The sequence below is a fragment of the Solea solea genome, chromosome 17 (assembly GCF_958295425.1).
Source record: "Solea solea chromosome 17, fSolSol10.1, whole genome shotgun sequence".
NCBI classification, from domain to species: Eukaryota; Metazoa; Chordata; class Actinopteri; order Pleuronectiformes; family Soleidae; genus Solea; species Solea solea.
In genome coordinates, this window is record NC_081150.1 from 21,487,450 (window position 1) to 21,507,409 (window position 19,960).

The 19,960-nt window shown below is 41.2% G+C and overlaps 1 protein-coding gene across 1 annotated transcript; it reads right to left on the reverse strand.

The window, feature by feature from the left end:
* Positions 1–2,657: 2,657 nt before the first annotated feature.
* LOC131443450 (NACHT, LRR and PYD domains-containing protein 12-like) lies at positions 2,658–19,397 on the reverse strand. Its single transcript, XM_058613105.1, has 13 exons — positions 19,345–19,397; positions 18,793–18,921; positions 18,297–18,375; positions 12,272–14,349; positions 11,994–12,167; positions 11,723–11,896; positions 7,446–7,619; positions 7,175–7,348; positions 6,911–7,084; positions 6,647–6,820; positions 6,376–6,549; positions 3,350–3,396; positions 2,658–3,269 (listed from the first exon to the last, which is right to left on the reverse strand). The coding sequence occupies exons 1-13, from the start codon at positions 19,395–19,397 to the stop codon at positions 2,752–2,754; spliced, it is 4,122 nt and encodes a 1,373-aa protein (XP_058469088.1). The 3' UTR covers positions 2,658–2,751.
* Between the last annotated feature and the right edge of the window lie 563 nt (positions 19,398–19,960).

Here is a 19,960-nt window from a genome sequence, read left to right on the forward strand (position 1 = left end):
TGTGTGTGTGTGGGAGAGTGTGTGTGTGTGTGTGTGTGGTTTACAAACTTCAGTTTCCTGTGTGAAAACCTGATAAAAACTACGTCAGTTTTAGTCTACGATATCTCCAGAACATTTTCACGTCTTTATCTCACTGTTGGACAAACTTGGGGCTGGTAATTTTGGTACTGTTGCTAATGGAAACACAAACAAATACATCATGTATTATACCGACCTAAACGGTTAATAACAACATACAGAAACTTTCTCAAGTAACTTTTTTTGAGTTCTTTCATGCAAAAAAAAACATTCTTGTCTTGGATGCTGCGTTTTTTGTTTTTTTAAATACTTTCTTCCACCATAAGTGTCTTTCATTTCCTCTGGCGCCCACACGGACGCCATGACTCACGTCTAATCCTCATCCTCATCCTTGGACCAGATTAAAAATGCTTCCGTTAGAACAGGTCACTGCTGCCACTTTTCTTTTCTTCTTCTGTTTTTTAATTCAAGCCGTTTCCTGCAGCACTTCCTGTTCTGTGATTAAAATAACTAGAACTAAACTGGACTAACACTAAATATAACAGCTGTGAAACGAGGCTGACACCTGACATGTCACACATGAGAAGTCATAAGAGCAATGAAATATGAATATTTAAATAGAGGAATATTTCCTTTTTGATAAACCTGGACCAGCTCTTGGTTCAGGGGGACCTGGAGCAGCTCTTGGTTATGCTGCTGTAGACCTGGACTGCACTCTCTCACACTCAGGGTGTGAATATGAATATATATGAATATGGTGTGAATAGATCATCAGCATTATTATAATGATGCCATCATTAAAAGTGCTTATCAGTATAACTTGTATCAACAGTCTCTGCTGCTGCTTCTATAAATGACATCATAGTCCTATGAACATGTCATCATCACACATCTCTGACTCTAAGTGTCCTGTATAAACTTAGAATGTGATACAGTTGTTGTGTATCTGCTCCTGGTCTCTACCTCTCCCCCCTTGTCTCTCCCCCTCCTCTCCTCTTTCACCCCAACCGGTCGAGGCAGCTGCTGCACGTCTGTGAGTCTGGTTCTGTCACAGATTTCTCCATGATGTCTTTGTACAGAGCCTTGAGATAATGGATGTTATGATTTGGCGCAGTACAAATACAATTGAATTGAATTGAACTTGAGTAAAGATTTGCTTTCTGGAGCCACCATTTTAAATGCTTCTCTGCTGCCTCGTGTGGTCACTTTGTGTCACTGTGGTTTTCATACACCGAGGTCCTATCATACCACATATGAACTCAGTGAAGGAGGCAGCAGTGGATCAACGACTCCTGTGTGCTGTCATGTCAAATGACTCATTTCTCTCTGGAGTTTGGTGCAGAGAGTGAGTGGTTTACAAACTTCAGTTTTCAGTCAGAAAAAGTAGAAATTTAAATAGACCTTTAATTGAGCTCAAACTCGTGTAATGATAAGATAAACAGATATAATGTCAACACACTTCTGACAGGAATGTGTGATCTCAGGGTCTGAGGTGTAATTAACATACTGACGCGCGCACACACACACACACACATACACAGACACACACACGCACACACACACACACATACACAGACACACACACACACACACACACACACACACACACGCACACACGCACACACACACACACACTGCTGCCTCCATCACTAAGTTCAAATGTCTTATTTTGTCACTTCAGTGTTTAAAATCCTTTGTTCAGATTGACGTCAGTGACACAAAGTGACCACACGAGGCAGCAGAGGACCAGCAGCTCCTGTGTCCCCGCAGCTAAAATCACTGGTTTTCTCTATGGGCTTTGGTGTGGGAGAGTGAGTGGATGGAGCTGTTAATCTATGACCTAAAAGAGTGTAGACTTAATCTGACATAGATTGTATTAGGTGTCAGTACCTCGTCATCAACACAACAAAGTAGATTAAAGTGATATGATGTGGTTTTTATTGATGTTGAAAATGTCATTCTTCATTAAGCCACAGAAACAGAAACCACAGACACTGATGATGTTTGGAAAGTGCAAAAACCCTCTGAGTGTCATGAGTTTCCTGTCACTGTGGACACGTTCTTCGCTGTCGTTCACAGAGCAGCAGGAGGACAGAGGTCATCCTGAGGTCACGCACACTCAGTTTCACCTGCATCACAGCAGAAACCACACTTCCTCATTCATGGCATAATCTGCTCATGTGTGGTTCATTTTCCATGTGTGTGTGTGTGTGTGTGTAACTCTGAGTGTTGTTCTGCTCACACGCAGCAGGGGGCGCTGTTGTCAGGCAGCACGAAGAGGAGGAGGAGGAGAAGCAGTGCATGCTGGGACAGAAAGGCTCGTCAGTGAGAAGATGATGTTCTTCAGACAAAGAGTGAAACTCTTAACATCTTTATTTACTTTGTGTTCTATTTGATTGAAAACCTTGAATTTTATTTTATATTATTTTGACTTCTTTCTTTTTATTTTATATAAAGCATTTATTCATTTTTGATTGATTTTACTTTCTGTATCTTTTAATTTCACTTTCAAACATTCACTTTTTGTTATTTTTATCTCAGTGTGTGTGAACCTGTGTGTTTCAGGCTGGTTCTCAGCAGCAGGGGGCGCTCACAGCGCAGGCCGGCGGCTCAGTTAATGACAGACATTTTTTGAAGTCTTTTTGAAGTCTTTATTTATTGATGGTTTCAACAAAGAACGACTGAGACGGGCTTTGACCTCGTCCACCACTGAAGCTGCTGTCTCTTCATGTCCTACAGAGGACACAGAGACACTGAAGAACCATGACAGACCCAGAACCCAGGATAAACCGGTTCAGTGAATGTGGTCCTGAAGGTGTGGAGGTGGATCAGTGAGACACTGTAGAAGGACAGAGTCCCAGCAGGACAGTCCACATACACTGATACTCTGTGAGAGACAGAGGACATGATGGGTGTTTGTTTCCCACAGTGAAAGACAGAGTTACCATGATCATCAGAGCAGCTCAGACTCCAGGACTGATCATTATATCCAAACACACAGTCAGAACTGTCGCCTTTCCTCTTGATTCCTCTGTAACTCAGTGATATATCAACATCTCCTCTCCACTCAACCTCCCAGTAACAGCGACCAGTCAGACCAGGTCTACACAGCAGCTGATGGAAGAACTCAAATCTGTCTGGATGATCAGGATACGACTGATCTTCTGTCACACGGGTCACTTTCCTGTTGTCGTCAGACAGTTTGAGGTTTCTGTGCATTGTGTTTGTGTCCAGTTCCAGTTCACATGAATCTGATGAAGACAACGAGACACAGCTGCAGTTTATTGATGATCAGCTGATATGTTGTTATTTCATGTAAATCCATACTTACACTTCCTGAGACCAGGTTTTAACCACTGCTCTCCAGCATGGTCCATCCTGGAGGAAGAAACAGTCTGAATGAGTTTCTGTCCAACATGAGTCCAAACTGTTGTCTTAATGACGCACTCTGGTGGACACAATGATGAACTACAAGGACAGGTGTGTTTCAAAGAGAAGACGGTGGCTGTTTCTCAATACTCAAGTAAGCAAGTATGTACTTGCTTACTTGGGAAGTATATACTTGAGAAGTACGCTGGGAGTATATACTTGCCAAGTACGGGAGTACACAAGTATGTGGTTGTTTCTCAATACTCAAGTATGCAAGTATGTATGTATTGTTCTGCTGTAGTTCTGCTGTAGTGCTGCAGTGCTGCAGCCTCATTAGCGCCACCTACGGTGTTGATAAATGAACATATGAAATACTTTTAATAAATGCATATATATGTTGTTATTATTTTTACATTTTAAATATTTAACTTCATTTATTAATTTATTTCTATTAAAATATACAATACAAATTATACAATGTGGAAAATAGATATATTACAGCATTGTAGAGTAGTATATATATATATATATATATATATGACTTATAAATATATACTACTCTACATATCTAATATTTACACATATTTAAATACAGATACAATGACCGTGCGACTTTAATATAAATCTAACATTCAAAGTTAAAATAAAAAAAACATTAACAATATACAAACTTTTAAACTGTCAGGTCAAAACGTTTCCATTAAAAACAAAATAACACGTCAAAAACAAATCTATGGATCACACCGAGCATCTAATGACAGCGACGTCTGAGCCAGCGGATCATTTCATCAGGACAGGCCGAGGTCACGCTGCTCTGTGCCGGGCACAGTGAGCGCCGAGCGTCCGCAGAGGCGGAGCTTATCACCTCCGACAAACGTCGACGATAGGTGATGAGTTGATGATGCAGGAAAAGACCCCACTGACACAGGACTTGTACCGAACAAAGGGATTTTATTTAGTCACAAGTCAGGCGTCAGAACCAAGCTCTGCAGCAGCTCGGGAGAATGTGTTCTTGCTGAATCTCCGAACAATTCTGCCTCAGAAAAGCAAAACTAACCTTATATAGATTTTCTAGCATTCTTATTTGCAGGCATCACATGTTTCGACCCCCGCCTTTCTCCTGTTTCCATAATGCAACAACTTGAAAAACAAGTTGGGTCCGGATATACCATACTGTCCCATGATCTTTAAATTGGACAATATCACCATTTAGTCAAACAAGAGACATCTATATTTCCTAACTAACCATATTCAAAACAGACCCTCAAGTTTCCTGTCCTATACAGGATGCCTATTGTAAAACGTATGGTCTGACTTGTCATGTGTCCCAGAGACCCTCTTGTCTCATGTTTACTTATTAATGTCAATCATCAATACATTTAAGTATTAAACTTTAGCTGTGTTAATGTGTTCTTCTTAGTTCATGTACTTCAGTATTCTGGGATACATGGCCATCCCAAGTACGCTTACAGTTTTTGTCAATTGCTAAAACACTAAACCCTATTGTCTGAACCACATGCTCAGTTGCCTGAAGCCACTGATTGAATCAATCACTCTTTTGGCAAAACCATCAGCACTTTTCACCTGTTTAGACACAACTTGCCAACACATTTTCATTGTGATGCACCCGTGCTGCATAATGGTGAGCACAGGTGACAAAAGTCAAACACAGTTAGAGCACAAGTGTCACCACGTGAACACAACAACTCAAAGCTGATCACACTTGTGGCTAATGATGTGAGGGAACATATAAGCCAGTTCAGAGAGCACTGGTTTGTGAGGCCATACGATGGATAGACATCTGAGAGGAAGAGTTCGTGTGAGAGGAGGTCGAGGAGGTCGAGGAGGTCGAGGTGGTCAGCGAAGATATCTGATGAAATTAGAGCGACTGTGATTGACCATGTTCTTGTCCATGGTATGAGCATGAGGGAGGCCGGACAAAGGCTACAACCAAACATCAGTAGATTCACTGTGTCCACCATAATCCCAAGATTTAGAGAAGAGAACAGGTAAGCAATTACCTGCGCTACGTGTAAATGCACAAGATTTCAGTTTTTTGTCTTTTGTACAAGCGCTAAATGCACAGGTGTTTTGTTTTGCAACATGCATTTAGCCTACAGTGAACAATAAACATTTATTTCTCCAGCTTTATGTCCTGAGCATTGTGTTTTCTATTTTTCTACGTCGTGTTAAGTGACTGTTCAGTAGTGTTTTATATTTTGATTTGACAACATAGTTGAGTTTTGAGCACAGATTGAACTGTTTTGAGGTGAAAGTTTGGTTTTGCTAGAAGAGTCTGAGGTTTTGTGAATGTAGCTTGAAAATTGAGTTTTGTGTTCACAGTTTAGAGAAAAGGAGAGCAGCTTTCAAGAAATGTGTCTGAGCAATCGAGGAAAAACTGTAAGTCACCTCCGATGCATACCTGGTAAAAACGGGCGGAGCGAGAATACTTCCGGGTTCTCGCTGTTCGCTTACTTGAGAATTGGAACAGCACTTGAACAGTACCGGAGTACGCAATTACGCACAAGTACGCACAAATATGGATATTGAGAAATGGCCGGTGTCTGCAGAACCAGAGACCACAGTTTCAGGAGGCTACGCATTTACTCAACAGCGCCACCACGTGGACAACACAGAAGACAACTTCTGATTATACATTTGAAACCCACCACGAGTAAACCAGCAACAAGTTGGCCCAGCACAAACCATGTAAACAAAGAAAATAGATAAAATAGAGGGATTTCATTTGTATTTTTTACAGTGTTTCAAATCGCAGTATTGTGGGTCTAAAAACCATAAACCTTATATTTGAATTACGGTTGTTTGATCCTCGTTCTCACGAGGTGTTTAAAAAGTGTCACTAATGTTTGGTTATACTCACTGACAGAGGAAAACATAATAACAGGACATCTTCAACCTGAACCTGCTGACAAGTTTGAATACTGCTGATGAACATGAAGAGGAAGAGGAGGAGGAAGAGGAGAATACCTGAGAGTGTCCAGTCTCCAGTGAGGACTCTTCAGTCCAGCAGACAGCAGCTTCTCTCCTGAGTCTCCTGGATGATTGTAGCTCAGGTCCAGTTCTCTCAGATGGGAGGGGTTGGAGTTCAGAGCTGAGGTCAGAGAAGAACATCCTTCCTCTGAGACCAGACAACCTGACAGACTGGAGTTAAGAAGATATGATGAACTCAGTGATTCAGAAAAAACATCTTCATCAACAAGAACCTAAAGAAGCAAAGAGTCTGAGTCTGAGTTCTGACCTGAGAGTCTCCAGAGAACAGTGAGGACTCTTCAGTCCATCACACAGCAGCTTCACTCCTGAATCCTGCAGGTCGTTGTTACTCAGGTCCACGTGTCTCAGACAAGAGGACACAGAGCTGAGGACTGAGGACAGAGCTTCACAGCTTCTCTCTGAGAGTTTACAGCCACTCATTCTGAGGAGGAGTTCAAGAAAATCTATTCACATATGTAATTAAAAAAATAATCAGAGTAGAATTGTCCATATAAATCAGCTGAGCACCAACCTGAGAGTCTCCAGAGAACAGTGAGGACTCTTCAGTCCATCACACAGCAGCTTCACTCCTGGATCCTGCAGGTCGTTGTTACTCAGGTCCACGTGTCTCAGACGAGAGGACACAGAGCTGAGGACTGAGGACAGAGCTTCACAGCTTCTCTCTGAGAGTTTACAGCCACTCATTCTGAGGAGGAGTTCAAGAAAATCTATTCACATATGTAATTAAAAAAATAATCAGAGTAAAATTGTCCATATAAATCAGCTGAGCATTAACCTGAGAGTCTCCAGAGAACAGTGAGGACTCTTCAGTCCATCACACAGCAGCTTCACTCCTTGATCCTGCAGGTCGTTGTTACTCAGGTCCAGTTCTCTCAGATGGGAGGGGTTGAAGTTCAGAGCTGAGGTCAGAGAAGAACATCCTTCCTCTGAGACCAGACAACCTGACAGACTGGAGTTAAGAAGATATGATGAACTCAGTGATTCAGAAAAAACATCTTCATCAACAAGAACCTAAAGAAGCAAAGAGTCTGAGTCAGAGTCCTGACCTGAGAGTCTCCAGAGAACAGTGAGGACTCTTCAGTCCATCACACAGCAGCTTCACTCCTGGATCCTGCAGGTCGTTGTTACTCAGGTCCACGTGTCTCAGACTAGAGGACACAGAGCTGAGGACTGAGGACAGAGCTTCACAGCTTCTCTCTGAGAGGTTACAGCCACTCATTCTGAGGAGGAGTTCAAGAAAATCTATTCACATATGTAATTTAAAAAATAATCAGGGACAGGTGAGGAGCGAGAGAAGGGTATCAAGGAGAAACTGCGAGCTTTCAGAAGGCAGTCCCCATCCTCTCCAGAAGAAGTATAAGCTTTGACTGATTTTTGAAGAGTTGGAAAGCTAAACAGAACGTGCTATATTCACCACATGATGAGAATATATACAGGCGAGGGTTGCTGTATAAGGACACATTTTCTGTGGAATGAACAGAGACCTTTTCTTTTCTTTTTTAGAGCGCCATGGTGGGGGCCCTCAGCCCACAGGTGGGAGAGGCTTTCCCTCACAGCTAGATATTTTATCTAGCTCAGGCCAGGGTCTTTTCTTAGAGACCCCAGCCTTGGGATCACTCTTTTTGTTTATCCTTTTTCTATTTCTTGCTTATGTTTGGTGTTGTTATTTGTTCCGGGAGCAGATCTTTCAATTTTCATCTTGTTAAGTTTGTTGGTACACTTACAAGTAAATAAGTATGGCTAGTGACCAATTAAAATTCATTTCGTTTAATGTCAATGGGCTGTTGAATCCAGTTAAACGTAGTAAAATCCTATCTAAAGTGAGAACAGAACAAGCCCATGTGGTTTATTTACAAGAGACCCATTTGACAGACAAGGATCATATAAAGCTAAAGAAAAGGGGCTTTACAAATCTGTTTTTTTTCTTCATACAAATCAGGGCATAGAAGAGGAGTTGCTATTCTCATTTCAAACAAGCTAAATTTTGAAAAAGTATTCGAAATGGGTGATAAAGAGGGCACGTTTATTTTAAGTAAGGGGTAAGATAGATGGGAATCCAATTACCTTACTGAATGTCTATGAATGTCTATTAGTTTCTTCCAAAAAATAACCAATATCATGGTAAGTGAAACAGAAGGCCTCTTGATCTGTGGAGGGGATCTAAATATACATCTGCAGCCAAAGTTGGACTCATCTTGTGGAAAAACCCAGGATAGGAAGTCCTTCTATAAGAAAGTAAACACACTATTTGAGGAGGTGGGCTTGATTGATATATGGCAAGATTTTTTCCCTAACAGAAGGGATTACACTTACTACTCTGCTCCTCACTCTCTCTATACAAGAATAGATTATTTCATAACATTTGGGAAGGATAAAGATAAAATACATACTTGTGGAATCGGGACAATAGATCTAAGTGACCATGCACCAGTATACTTATCCGCTGATTTTGGCCTGCGATCAAAAAATAATACATGGAAATTGAATTCCAGTCTGTTGAATGATCTGTCTTTTAAGGCACAAATTAAATCAGAAATTTGTCTCTTCTTAGAAATCAATGATACTGGAGAGGTTTCACCTCCCATGTTACGGGATACTCTGAAGGCTGTTCTGAGAGGGAAAATTATAGCAATATCCAAAAAAAAATAGGAATAAAAAGTTAGAGGATTTAAAAAACAAGCTAAAGGTACTAGAAGGAAAACATAAATTAGATTTGGCACAGAATACATTGAGAGAAATTAGACACACCAGGAATGAAATTAATAATTTGGCCACACAAGAAATCGAGAAAGATTTAATGTTTCTGAAACAGAAACACTACGAAAGTGGCTCCAAATCTATGTATTGGCATGGATATTGAAAAAAAGGATAGCCGAAAATACAATTCATAAAATTAGGGATCCAAGGACAAAAGCGATAAAAAATAAACTAAATGAAATTCAGGAAACTTTTGAAGTGTTTTACAAAACCTTATATTCTGAAGTCCCAGGTGGGAGTGTGGCCCAAATTGACAGCTTCCTGAATTCCCTAGATTTACCCACTCTCGATGAAAATCAAAATAAAATGATGACTGCGGATATAACTGAAGAAGAATTAAAAGTTGCAATTGGTAGACTTAAATTAAGCAAATCACCAGGATCTGATGGCTACACGGCAGAGTGGTACAAGGAATTTAAAAAAGAACTAATACCTGTTTTACTTCCTACTCTGAATTGGGCTTTAAAAAATATGCAAACACCACCCAGCTGGAAGGAGGCAATAATTTCAGCCATACCAAAAGAAGGCAAGGATAAAGTGGAGTGTGGCTCTTTTAGGCCAATCTCTGTTCTTAGTGTGGACTATAAATGATTTACTTCTGTTATGGCCAAACGATTAGAAGAATTCCTGCCGACACTGATACATAATGATCAGACAGGTATCATACACCAACACGAAACACAAGACAATATACCAAAGACACTACATATTATGGATCATATACAAAGAAATCAAACTGAAGCAATTGTGATGAGCGTAGATGCTGAAAAGGCCTTTGATTCGGTTAACTGGATTTTTCTCTACAGAGTGTTGCATAGAATTGGCTTCCACGATACAATTATTAAAACCATACAGGCACTATATGACAAACCTACCGCCAGGGTCAAGGTCAATGGATATTTGTCAAATAGTTTTACCCTAGAAAGGGGCACCAGACAGGGCTGTGCATGGTCACTACTACTCTTCGCATTATATTTGGAACCACTAGCTCAGTACATCAGACAAAGAGAAGATATTAAGGGAATCATTATTAAAGGGACGGAATATAAATTGGCCTGTTATGCAGACGATATTTTGATATACCTTGCACAACCAACTCACTCTCTGCCTAAATTGATGCAAGCATTTGAACAATATGGCCAATTATCTGGGTACAAAATCAACATGAGTAAAACCCAAATACTCTAACGACTGCCCACCAAGAGAAATCAAAAGTAGCTACCCCTTGACATGGCAAACAGAGTCCTTTAAATACTTAGGCATCAACCTACCAAAAGATCTTACAAAATTATCGGAATATAACTATTCACCCATACATAAAAAAATAAAGGATGATATAGCAAGATGGAACTTAATTCCCTTCTTTAGCCTTAGTTCAAGAATTGACTCTATTAAAATGATTATATTGCCAAGACTTTTATATTTATTTCAAACATTGCCAATAGAGATTAACCAAAACCAATTTAACGAGTGGGACAAACTGCTATCCAGGTATATAGCAGTTTGCCTCAAAACCTTACAGCTGGTTAAACAAAAGGGAGGATGGGGCTTGCCTTATTTTAGATATTATTATTTTGCAGCGCAGATGAGAGCAGTGGTATGCTGGTGCAACCCGTCATATACAGCTCAATGGAAAAGCATTGAGGAAAAAATGCCCTCCATCCCCATACAGGCAATTTTAGCTGATAATAACTTGCAAACCCACATAAATAACATTGATAATCCATGGGTGGCGTGGACCCTTAAAGTATGGAAAATTATTATAAAAGAACATAAACTTGAAAATGATATTTTGGCTCTTAAATGGTGTGCTTATCATTCGGATTTTAGACCTAATAAATTGGATTCTAGATTTAAGGACTAGACAGCTAACGGTATAACAGCCTTATGTAGAGTAATGAAAGATGGAAAGTTACTCAGTTTTGAAACGCTTAAAAGGACACATGTTTTAGAAAAACAAGACTTTTATAGATACCTGCAGTTACGGCATTACGTCAATACAAAGATGAAAAATATAACAAAGATAAACACATGTCTAATTCAATTATTTACAAAAGCCTACGATTCGGAAGATATTAATAAAACTGTGTCATGCTTATATAAGGGTCTGTCTAATTTGAAATCTCACTCTACTTCATATATTAAAATAAAATGGGAGAAGGAAGGAGGGATAAATATATCTGAGGAAGAATGGACAACAATTTGGAGGTATCAATGGAGATGTACCAGCTCACAGAAGTGGAGGGAATTTGGATGGAAAAGCTTGATTAGGTACTTTATTACACCTTCTCAGAAGTCTCACTATGATGATAATTCCCCTGTCTGCTGGAGGAACTGTGGAAATCTAACTTGTACATAGTTGCTAATGTGTGTTTTTCCTTTTTTCATTGTTTGTTTTTTTTGTCTAGGCATTTAGAGCAGACAACAGATGTGAGATGTATGCATGTATGTTTTGCCGGATGTGAATGTCTGTTTCTGAATGTCAATAAAAAATAAATTATAAAAAAAAAATAATAATAATAATGATCAGAGTAGAATTGTCCATATAAATCAGCTGAGCACCAACCTGAGAGTCTCCAGAGAACAGTGAGAACTCTTCAGTCCATCACACAGCAACTTCACTCCTGGATCCTGCAGGTCATTGTTAATCAGGTCCAGTTCTCTCAGATGGGAGGGGTTTGAGTTCAGAGCTGAGGTCAGAGAAGAACATCCTTCCTCTGAGACCAGACAACCTGACAGACTGGAGTTAAGAAGATATGATGAACTCAGTGATTCAGAGAAAACATCTTCATCAACAAGAACCTAAAGAAGCAACGAGTCTGAGTCAGAGTTCTGACCTGAGAGTCTCCAGAGAACAGTGAGGACTCTTCAGTCCATCACACAGCAACTTCACTCCTGGATCCTGCAGGTCATTGTTACTCAGGTCCACGTGTCTCACACTAGAGGACACAGAGCTGAGGACTGAGGACAGAGCTTCACAGCTTCTCTCTGAGAGGTTACAGCCACTCAGTCTGAGGTAGAAAACAGTGATGAACAAAAGGTTAAACATGTTTGTCTTGTGCTCTTTAGAATATGTCTTATTAATATTTATATATATATATACTGATATACATACAGAGCTTTGTTGGAGGCTTTGACCACCGGCAGCAGCCTCAGAAGAGCCTCCTCTGAAGCAGAGTATTTCTTCAGGTCAAACTCTTCCAGATCTTTTCCTGATGACAGTAAGATGAAGACCAGAGCTGACCACTGAGCAGGAGACAGTGTCTTTGTGGACAGGCGTCCTGATGTGATGGACTCTTGGATCTTCTCCACAAGAGAAAGATGGTTCAGTTCATTCAGACAGTGGAACAGGTTGATGCTTCTCTCTGCCGACAGATTCTCACCAATCTTCTTCTTGATGTACTCAACTGTTTTCTGATTGGTCTGTGAACCACTTCCTGTTAGTGTCAGTAGACCTCTTAAGAGCTTCTGATTGGTCTCCAGTGAAAGACCCAGGAGGAAGCGGAGGAACAGGTCCAGGTGTCCATTTGGACTCAGTAAGGCCTCGTCCACAGCACTCTGGTGCAGATGATTCAGTTCAGGTTTTTTTCTAAACAGTCTGGGCCACTGGCTCGTTGTTGGTCCTTCTGACAACAGATTTGTTCCAGAGGTGATGAAGGTCAGATGAACATGAAGAGCAGCCAGAAACTCCTGAACACTCAGATGGACAAAGCAGAAGACCTTGTCCTGGTACAGGCCTCTCTCCTCTGTAAAGATCTGAGTGAAGACTCCTGAGTAAACTGAAGCTGCTGTGATATCGATGCCACACTCTGTCAGGTCTGATTCATAGAAGATCAGGTTTCCCTTCTGCAGCTGCTCAAAAGCCAGTTTCCCCAGAGACTCAATCATTTTCCTGTTCTCTGGACTCCAGTGTGGATCTGTCTCAGCTCCTCCATCATATTTGACCCTCTTCACTTTGGACTGAACCACCAGGAAGTGGATGTACATCTCAGTCAGGGTCTTGGGCAGTTCTCCTCCATCTCTGGTTTTCAACATGTTCTCCAGAACTGTTACAGTGATCCAGCAGAAGACTGGGATGTGGCACATGATGTGGAGGCTTTGTGATGTCTGGATGTGGGAGATGATCCTCCTGGCCTGCTCCTCATCTCTGAACCTCTTCCTGAAGTAGTCCTCCTTCTGTGGGTCCGTGAACCCTCTGACCTCTGTCACCATGTCCACACAGTCAGGAGGGATCTGATTGGCTGCTGCAGGTCGTGTGGTTATCCAGAGGCGAGCAGAGGGAAGCAGTTTCCCCCTGATGAGGTTTGTCAGCAGCACGTCCACTGAGGTGGACGCTGTGACGTCAGTCAGGATCTCAGTGTTGTGGAAGTCCAGAGGAAGTCGACACTCGTCCAGACCATCAAAGATGAAGACCACCTTAAAGTCTTCAAACCTGCAGATTCCTGCTTCTTTGGTTTCAGTGAAGAAGTGATGGATGAGTTCCACCAAACTGAACTTCTTCTCTTTCAGCACATTCAGCTCTCTGAAGGTGAAGGGAAACATGAACTGTACGTCCTGGTTGCTTTTGTCTTCAGCCCAGTCCAGAGTGAACTTCTGTGTTAACACTGTTTTCCCAATGCCAGCCACGCCCTTTGTCATCACTCTTCTGATTGGTCCGTCTCTTCCAGCTGAGGCTTTAAAGATGTCTTCTTGTCTGATGGATGTTTCTGGTCTGTCTGGTTTCCAGGAAGCTCTTTCAATCTGTCTGACCTCATGTTCTTCATTGACCTCGCCAGTCCCTCCCTCTGTGATGTAGAGCTCCGTGAAGATCTCATTCAGAAGGGTGGGGTTTCCTGCTTTAGCCACGCCCTCAAACAAACACTGGAACTTCTTCTTCAGGTTTGATTTGAGTTCACGTCGACAAGCTGAAGCTCTGATTTCTGACAGAACACAAGAAAATAAATCAGTGAGTGGATCATTGAGAAAATAAGATGTTCTTCCTTTCACATTAAAAGTCCTCTTACTGTCAGCTAGCTTCTCCTGCTTCATCCTCCTTAAGAAGTCCTCTGTGATCTTCAGAAAGGCCTCTCTGCTGCTCCTCTGCTCCTCATCCTCCCTCTGACTCTCTGAGACTTCTGTGTGATCTGTATCCAGAACCTTGTGGATCTTCTTCAGCTCGTTCTTCACAAAGCAGATGATGTTCTCCTCCAGCAGCTGGAACAGAACATGTGAAGTTTAACCTCAGATGATCAGTGACAGAGTGAAGTCCTGCAGGTCCACAGAGCAGCATCCAGACTGTCAGGACCAGGAGCCTCATGTATAAAAGAGTGCCCAGCTTTCATACTAAAAGACGGCGTACGCACAAAATTTATAAAGTACATACGGAAAAAAAATCTCAGATTTATAAAACTGTGCGTACGCCAAGTCCTGCGCACCTTTTCTTTATACATCCCATCAAAGGTGAAACTGAGCGGAGATGAATGAGGAACACACCACGCCCACCCACAAATGAATATACAAATAACTCTAAAACGCCTTCGTCCTGAAGAAAAAAGGACAACTGCAGCAGCAAAGAAAGAGGGAAATAAAAGAAAAAGAAGGAAAGTGCACGATCAACTCGTCAATTTATGATGTATAAATCTGTAAAAATAGATTATTTTGGTCGGGTTTTTTTTGGAATTAGTGATAAACACAAAGGAACTAAATGTCAGGGTCACAGCGACTGCTCTCATATTAATATTGATGCTTAAAAAACTGGCTGTGCATTGATAGTTGATCCTGTGCATGTGTAACCAGTGTTGGAAATAACGGCGTTTAAGTATAACGGCGTTACTAACAGCGTTATTTTTCGGAGTAATCTAATTAATTTTCCTATCATTGCAACGCCGTTACCGTTACTGAGAATGTAAAGTGACGCGTTACTTGTGTTACAATTCGGTTGAATGAAGCGCAGCGATGTCGGGCTGTCTGACAGCCACACACCAGCTGCCGGGAGAGAGCAGGGGTGACGAGTCAGGGAAGCGTAGCGTTTTTTAAGTGGAAATATCGACACTACTTCTCCCTTACTGAGGTAAAAGGAAAGAATGTATACGTATGTAACGTGCACACTATGTCCGGGGAGAAGGAGTTTGTCCACGTCAACCTCGAGCAACTCCCACTTAATGAAGCATTTGTGTGTATTGGTTTAGAATGCAAAGTGTGTGAATATTGTTTATTTTCAATATTTAATTTTGTTACTTTACTGAATATATAAGAGTTAGCTAGTGCCCTGTTTATTGTGCAATGGTATACAGATACAGAGATTTACACTACTGAAATATGGAGGACCAAAAGGGCCAAAATTAAATAAATAAATACACCATTAAATCATTCATTAAAGGTGTCATTAAATAATTAAATGTGTCATTAAATCATTTATTAAATGGGTCATTAAATCATTCATTAAATGGGTCATTAAATCATTCATTAAATGGGTCATTAAATCATTCATTAAATGGGTCATTAAATAATTCAATGTGTCATGAAATACATTTAATAAATTAAAGACACATTTAATTAATTAATGACACATTTAATTAATTAATGACACATTTTATGATTTCATGGTCCGTGTTGCAGTGGATCATTAATTCATTTCATCTGTCAAACTCGCCCATCAAAGTCAGAGGGCGGGGCTAACGCTGATCGAGTCTGATTCATTGCTTTGGTCTGAAATGGCATGGCTGCCATGTATCACAGCATAGCAGAAGAGAAAAGAACTATAAACCTGAAATAAATATTTTTCTGAGTCCCCGAGCGCAGTTTTAGGATCATTTGAGGCGAGAAATTAGTCATTTAGAATTCAAAAATGTGGTTTGTGTATTAAGATATGATGTATTATATATAGTTTGGCAGCGATAGTATCGGAGGCATAGGCTCAGATTTATATTTTAGCCCGTGGGTGCCCAAATTATAGAAATACCATCATATAATTCTGACTATGGGTGAGGGTTAGGGTTAGTTCAAAACCACATTTTTGAATTCTCAATGACTAATTTCTCACCTCAAATGATCTGAGCCAGCGGATCATTTCATCAGGACAGGCCAGCGTCCACTGAGGCGAAGCTGATCACCTCCGATACTGTCGCTGCCAAACAATATATAATACATCATATCTTATTATTATTATATTTTACAATGTGGTAACTGAGTTACCAACTCAATGTCACTCCGGCAGTTTGCCCCGCCCCCTCCTCTGCCGGCCTGCCGGCCTGATTACACACACCTGCTGACAATCAAGCCATGTGCACTTTAAAAACTCTCTGTTCCCCTGTTGCAGTGCCAGTGTGTTTTAGCCCATGCCTGATCACCCGAGCTCCTTGTCACAGCTACCACAAGTTTTGATCCTCTTTGTGAGCGACGCTTTTCTTAGCATAGCCTGTAAGTTAATACCTTAGTTAAGATTTATAGCCTCTTTTGTTTTCCTCCTTGTGAGAGATTTTCTGTTTGTTAATTTTCACAGCTTTTTAGGAAACTCCAATCACTAGGATTGTGACTTACGTTTCGTTAGATAGACTGAGTATATCCAATCTTTTAGATTGCGTTTTGAGTTTGACCTCGTCTTAGTTAGTTATAGATCGCCAATCAATAGGATTGTGCTTTGAGTTTGTTTTCGTTTTGAAGTGCCTTGAGCCTTGTTTTTCCTCCGTTTGGAGAGTTTTCTGTTTAAGTGTTTAATGATAACCATAGTCTGAGTTTTGTTTCCTCTTCGGAGTGATTTTTTGTTTCCGCGTATATAGTGACGCAACGTTTCTTTTGAGGAGCGTTGCGCTCTCCATTGGTTATAGTTTTTTATAGCCACGCTTTGATTTCCCTCAGCAAGAGGATCTGCCTGTGTGTTTTTGTTAAGAGTGCCAATAAAGACAATAAAAGGCCTCTGCGTCTGAGTCCTCTCTGATCCGTCTTGTCACTCAATTACTTTTTGGGAGAAGTAATTTGTAACTATATTTACAGATTATTTCAACAATCTATAAGTGTCACACGTCATCATCTACACATGTTACGCACAAAATAAGCAGACAGAGTTCACGGAATTACTCCATGTAACCATTCATTACTGTCACTGATTGTGTTGTGGATGCTGCGCCTTTCTCTTCCGATGAAAGGCGCAGCGGTGGCGGGATAACTTTTTCGTAGTTATTTCGTTATCGTGTGGATTAAAATGGGATAAAGAAAATGTTCTACTCAACGTTCAAGTCCCGTTTTTTTACAACAAATAAGTCTCTAACTTTATTTTGCGTTTAAAACATTATAGACTGACGTGTGTTCATGTGTTCATGTCAGCAGCTGTGTTTACATCACTGTGTTACATAAAGAAAATATTCATCTGTGGAAAATTAATTTCAGTAATTTGCTCAAAGTAAATAAGTGAGTCTCCCTCTCTCTCACACACACACACACACACACACACACAGTTCGACATTCATGACTTGAGGGGACATTGCATTGACTTGCATTCATTTCTTGGAGACTTACTCTAACCTTAACCACAATTACTACTGGCCTAATCCTAATCCTAACCCTAACCCTAACCCTAACCTCAACCTAACCATGAAACATATCTTCACCTTAAAATGTAGTAATTTACGTTATGGGGACTTGCTTTTTGTCCCCACAAGGAGGACAAGTCCCCATTATGTGACTGTGTAAACAGGTTTTGGTCCCCACAACATTAGTAATACCTGGCACACACATACACACACAGGTTTGTAGTGTGTGTGTTCGCTCACAGGATCAGTTTCGTCTTCAGTGTCCTCTCTGATGTTATCCACATATGTTCAAACGTACGTGGTGTATCAGTATTGTTTGTCACAGAAAATTCATGTTTGTCACTGTAGACACATTAATAATATTATTTTCAAACACTGTGATAAGTTTCAGAGCTTAATATTGCAGCGTCTCCACCTGACAAGAGTTTGCGGAGCTCTCGGCAAATTCTCACGGCAGCACGAGAGTTTGCGCTGCGATGCGCAAACTTCCACGCCAAGTACATTTTTATACATGCCGTCTGTGCGTGAAAGCAAGCGTACGCCGTCTTTTTGTGCGTACGCACGGTTTATACATGAGGCCCCAGGACTCTGCTTCAGTATTAACAGTAGTGTCATGTTTGTACATTTACACACCTTAAATATGGAGTCCAGGTCTGCTCCATGCTGCTGGACAGACTGACCACTGAGAACCTCTGTCCTCTGCTGATCAACTCTGAGGAGAAAAGATTCAGTTTCATTTACTAAACAATCATTTGTTTCTACGAGGTTTTCAATGTGCTGCACCTACGATTCTTCTTCAGCCAAGTTCACATGACATGAGTTTGACAGGTTGAAGACAAAAGTCCCTGAAGGACAGTCTCTAGTGTTTGTTATGTGTGAAGTCTCAAAGACACAATCAGAGAGGCTTGTCCATGAGTCCCTGACCAATCACGGACTCTGACTAGATTTACTGCTGGAAACGTATTCAGAGACGAGGACAGGCTGAAGACGTTTAGTGGAGACAGAAAAACAACATTGGTCCACCAACGAAAAGAAGAGTGTTTTTCTGGATTCAACATGTTTTGGACTAGACAGGCTCCCCCTGGTGGAGGATCATGTAAGTGTGTGTTACTATGTGTGAAATTCTTACATCAGTTCACCATGTTTTTGTCCATCCTTGAAGTGAATATAACGACCTATAGACTGGTCACTCTTCATGGACACACAGCTGGGTCCAGGTTCAGGTCTGGCAGAGTCTGGTCCCTGTTGATGTATCCCTCTACAAACACAGGGCATGACATGTAAATACAACATCTGCTGTGATTGATCTCATTAATGATCTACAGTATCAGGAGACACAAGGAAAACAGGTTTGTGTCAGAAATGGTTGAGTGTGACCCAGATGGTGTCAAACACTACACTGATTAACACATTTAAGACTTCCACATCTTCAGTCAGATCACTTTACCCAAACCCAAGCACATGAGCCAGGACTGTTCCACATTTATTCAACATTTCTTATTTTTTCATGGGTCCAGATCTGAGATTAAATGGGGACGGGTCTGTTGGGGACTTGGGTCCAGAATGTCTTAGGTCTGCATGGGTCTGGGTCTGAATTCTCAAATATTAGGTGTCTCTGGTGCTACATGGTGGATCATTTGAGTTGTTGACCTGTGGAGACCTCCACCCTCCATCATCTGACCTCTGTTCTCGTTTGAAGTTCACAGGTTGATCCATGGACCAGTCACTCTTCATGGACACACAGCTGCGTCCAGGTCCAGGTCCAGCAGAGTCTGGTCTCTGTTGATGGATCCTCCTACAAACACATGATGTGTAAATAAAACACTGAGCTGTGACATGGAGACGAGTCACATGATCCATGAGATCCTCATCTCACCTCTGACCCTCATGTTCCTCACACAGAGGGGTTTTAGAGGGCGGAGCTTCCTCTTCACTGTCCTTGATCTGGTTCATAGCAGAGCGCCCCCTGCTGGGAGAATAAAACTTGCTCATTACAAGTTCTGCTAACATGGGTGGACCACAATGACCTAATGTGGGCCGGTCAGCAAGAAGACTTTTTTTAACCACAGAATTGGCCGACATGACCCTCATTGGCTGACTCAACAATCGGCACAGCCCATTGGTTTATGCTAATAATGGACTGTCAGTCACTCAGTTACTGGTTCATTTCAAAGAGCCGTTAAAAAGATTTGACTCGTTCGTGAACGTCACAGCTCGACTCACAACTCACTCAAGACGCTGTTTGCATCACACTTTAACAGAAGAGCCCGCCCTCTGGTGGTCAGGTAAGAAGCTGC